The sequence below is a fragment of the Leguminivora glycinivorella genome, chromosome 22 (assembly GCF_023078275.1).
Source record: "Leguminivora glycinivorella isolate SPB_JAAS2020 chromosome 22, LegGlyc_1.1, whole genome shotgun sequence".
In the NCBI taxonomy this organism is placed as follows: Eukaryota; Metazoa; Arthropoda; class Insecta; order Lepidoptera; family Tortricidae; genus Leguminivora; species Leguminivora glycinivorella.
Genome location: NC_062992.1, coordinates 1,646,682 through 1,650,712, shown reverse-complemented (window position 1 = coordinate 1,650,712; position 4,031 = coordinate 1,646,682). Strand labels below are relative to the sequence as shown.

The following is a 4,031-nucleotide window of genomic DNA, read 5'->3' as shown; positions in this document are numbered from 1 at the left end:
TCAGACCCTTTAGCACAAGTTGCCTTGTCGCGCGCGAGTCCATACAAGCGCGACTTCAAGTATGGTCTCGCGCGCGACGAGTTGTGTTACAGGGGTTGGTCGGGCTTTACATCATTTGACAACTTTTTAAGCCATGGTGTGAAGGCAGCCAAGCTGAAGTGGGATTGGGCGGGACACGTCTGTCGGATGCATCCAGAGAAATGGGCCAAGGTAGCGACATAATGGGCGCCACAAATTACCAGAGGCCGAGGTAGACCAAAGATGAGATGGCGGAAAGACCTGGACTCATTTTGTGGCGCCTGGCGAGAGCATGCACAGAGTCGCGAGGAGTGGCGGAAAACAGGGGAGGCCTTTGCCCAGCAGTGGGACACATTATAGGCTATATAAAAAAAATGTGTTTAGTAATCGGAGTAACCTCCAGATCCATCGCATGTGCCGGCATGAGCGTACGGGTCACCGGCACAACCTCGCCTAAAAAAAAAAAGTCACAATGGGTGCGTGCCGCCAAGGGAAAAATTACCTTGGCGGCACGCACCCATGCCGTTTTTAGGGTTCCGTAGTCAACTAGGAACCCTTATAGTTTCGCCATGTCTGTCTGTTCGTCCGTTCGTCCGTTCGTCTGTCCGTCCGTCCGTCCGTCCGCGGATAATCTCAGTAACCGTTAGTACTAGAAAGCTGAAATTTGGTACCAATATGTACCAATATCAATCACGCCGACAAAGTGCAAAAATAAAAAATGGAAAAAAATGTTTTATTAGGGTACCCCCCCTACATGTAAAGTGGGGGCTGATATTTTTTTTCATTCCAACCCCAACGTGTGATATATTGTTGGATAGGTATTTAAAAATGAATAGTTTACTAAGATCGTTTTTTGATAATATTAATATTTTCAGAAATAAACGCTCCTAAAGGAAAAAAAAGTGCGTCCCCCCCCTCTAACTTTTGAACCATAAGTTTAAAAAATATGAAAAAAAAACACAAAAGTAGAACTTTATAAAGACTTTCTAGGAAAATTGTTTTGAACTTGATAAGTTCAGTAGTTTTTGAGAAAAATAAGGAAAACTACGGAACCCTACACTGAGCGTGGCCCGACACGCTCTTGGCCGGTTTTTTCATACAATATAATGATGTTATAATGAATGTATGATGAAATAGATACCTATATCGTTTTAGGAATAAGTTATACATTTGCATGCTATCTTGTGATAGCGGATGGAAAAAATATTAAACTAATTTAATTTTAAGACCTATATTAACCCTTTTTTTGCAAACAAACCATTGAAATTGAAATTGAAATACATTTTGTATGGCGGTAACGGAATGGAAGGCTTGAAAAATGTATGGAAATCTTGGGACATTTTTTTTCTCCTATCAGGATCGAAAGACCGTGATTCTGAGTATAAATCGCGTAAAAAATACCCATATTACAAAAAAATTAGTTAAATTGTGGCGTAGGCGACAGGCTGGCAACCTGTCACTGCAGTGTCACAGTTTCGTTTTCTTTCAACCCCTTATTTGCCAAGAGTGGCACTGAAGCTTTAGTAGTTTCATGTGTTCTGCCTACCCCTTTATGGGATACAGGCGTGATTGTATGTATGTATTACAAAAAAGTTGAAAAAAAATGGCGGTCTCACTCTTCACTGCACCACGCCTTAACTCTTCTCAATGACATACTGGCCAGATACAGCAAACGGGATAATTATGCTTCACAGCACGGAGTCGCAATTCCTTGCGATCAACGGCCGTTACCTAGTGCGTTTTCACATTACCCGATCCAATATCGGATGTAGGGTCGATATCCCATACATTCAAGCCGCCATCTTTGATTTTTACCTTTGAAATCCTCCCGACATCCGATATGGGATCGGATAATGTGATAACGCACACTCAAGAGTCTATCGCGGCTTTAACCGGGTAGTACGGTACTACATTAAATAAGGGAGACCAAGTTGTGTTGGGACAGAGGCGGGTTTTGACAACGTCGTTTTTCGGGAACTTATTCAAGCTCGCAACAGGGCAGGTGTTTTTAGTTCAAGTCTTCAAGCAAACGCGCGATGCCCAAAAAATCTATGTTGTCACAACTCGCCTCTGGGCATTTTCGCGAGAAATTTCACCAAAAATATTTTTTAAGGTAGGTAAATTTGGAAATCAAAGGGAGAGGCCTTTTCCCAGCAGTGGGACACTATAACGGGCTAATTAAAAAAAAAGGTAAATTTTATGTGTTTCCTACTCAGAATCACGAGCCCTTTCGATCTAGGACAAAAAACAAGAGACAAAAAATGGTCACAATTTTTTTATTATTTTGCATTCTTTCCACTTTGTAACCGCTGTAAAGTGTTTCAAAAATAGTAACGAAGTGAAAAAATTAAATTTGGGGCGCTTTTTGGGAGGATCGAAAGCGTTCGTGATCCTGAGTATGGAAAACATTAAATATAACTATTTAAGAAGAAAAATTTTTTGAATCTTTTTTGGCGAAAATGCCCGCTTGCAACAGGGCAGGTGTTTTTAGTTCAAGTCTTCAAGCAAACGCGCGATTCCCAAAAATTGATGCTGTCACAACTCGCCTCCGTCACAACTCACCTTGGTCTACTCTAATATCTAGAAGAAATCTTAGAGTATCATGTTGGTCACTTACGAACAATTATTGCTATAAGTGCGGTTGCTGGCTGAGCAAACTGGTAGGTAATCTTGGGGACACTGGCAACTGGCTTCTGCGTAAACAAAGATGGCCGCCAGACTGGCAATGAAGACAATTACTGAAATATCAAAGGTAAAAAATAATCAATAGTGATTTAAAAATACATTTATATTTTTAAATTATAGGAAAAATGGCCCGTGTGGTGACGGGTTAAGAATTTCACCACCCCCTTTCTTCCCGTGGGTGTCGTAGAAGTCGACTGAGGGATATGGGTTAAATTGTGGCGTAGACGAGAGGCTGGCAACCTGTCACTGCAATGTCACAATTCGAATTTCTTTCAACCCCTTTTTTTGCCAAGAGTGCCACTGAAATTTAGTAGTTCATGTTATGTGCTCTGCCTGCCCCTTTATGGGATAGAGGCGTGATTATATGTATGTAGGAAAAATGGAAAAATTCGCACCACCGGCAGGACTCAAACCTGTGATAGCCATCGCTCTCACCAACTGAGGCACGGAGGCCTGCTGTATGTTTGCGAATTTATCCATGCCTTTCCTCAATTCTTAAACGCCTTAGGCCATAGGCTTATCCAGCAGGCCTCCGTGGCTCAATTGGTGAGAGAGATGGCTCTGTCAAAACGGTGGTCACAGGTTCCTTTTTCCTTTAATTTAAAAATATGTATTATATATTTTAAAAAAAACCTAATTTGTAAAAAAAAGCGAAGAATTTAAAATAAATTTCATGACTATACTTACGATAAATTAATTTCATGGTAGCAACAAAAAAATAAATTAATATTATTTATAAATGTATTTTTCAAAGACGTTGCTAACTATGATACAGCTAAACTAATGTCGATTGTCTCACTTACTTGTTATTATTAAAAAGTATCACAATAAAATAAAAAAAACAAGAAGGAAATTATATAAATATATCCATCCTTGCGTTTCAAAGGTTCTGTAATAGGTTTTTTAATGAGATAGGAGGCAAACAACCAGACTATTATGATTGTTTTTATGAGTTGGTAAGCGATCAACGCCACCCATGGACACTCGCAACACCAGTGTTTATAGTCTTTTGTGTGTACTATGAATAGTGAGCTGCAAAATTATGATGAATTCGCCATGCACTCAGTTTTTGCAGCTCACTGTACGAGTACGTCACATTGTCACAAATTGATTTAATTTATTAAGATTTATTTTGATCAGGCCAGCGCGGATAATTTTGCGCCAAATTGTTATAACCGACAACATTAATGGCGCAATTTCATTAGTCGATAGGGCCCGCATGCGGGGTGCGAGATATTTCTGTAATGCGTGCCACAGGGCCCGCATGCGGGGAAACGTATTCATTAGTCGATAGGGTCCGCATTCGGGGTGCGAGAGATTTCTGGAAC

General features: G+C 40.5%; 1 protein-coding gene across 1 annotated transcript; it reads right to left on the bottom strand.

Moving 5' to 3' along the window:
• Window positions 1–398: 398 nt before the first annotated feature.
• On the bottom strand, window positions 399–3,499 carry LOC125238062 (leech-derived tryptase inhibitor C-like). Its single transcript, XM_048145351.1, has 3 exons — window positions 3,391–3,499; window positions 2,636–2,756; window positions 399–471 (listed from the first exon to the last, which is right to left on the bottom strand). The coding sequence occupies exons 1-3, from the start codon at window positions 3,404–3,406 to the stop codon at window positions 399–401; spliced, it is 210 nt and encodes a 69-aa protein (XP_048001308.1). The 5' UTR covers window positions 3,407–3,499.
• Window positions 3,500–4,031: the final 532 nt, after the last annotated feature.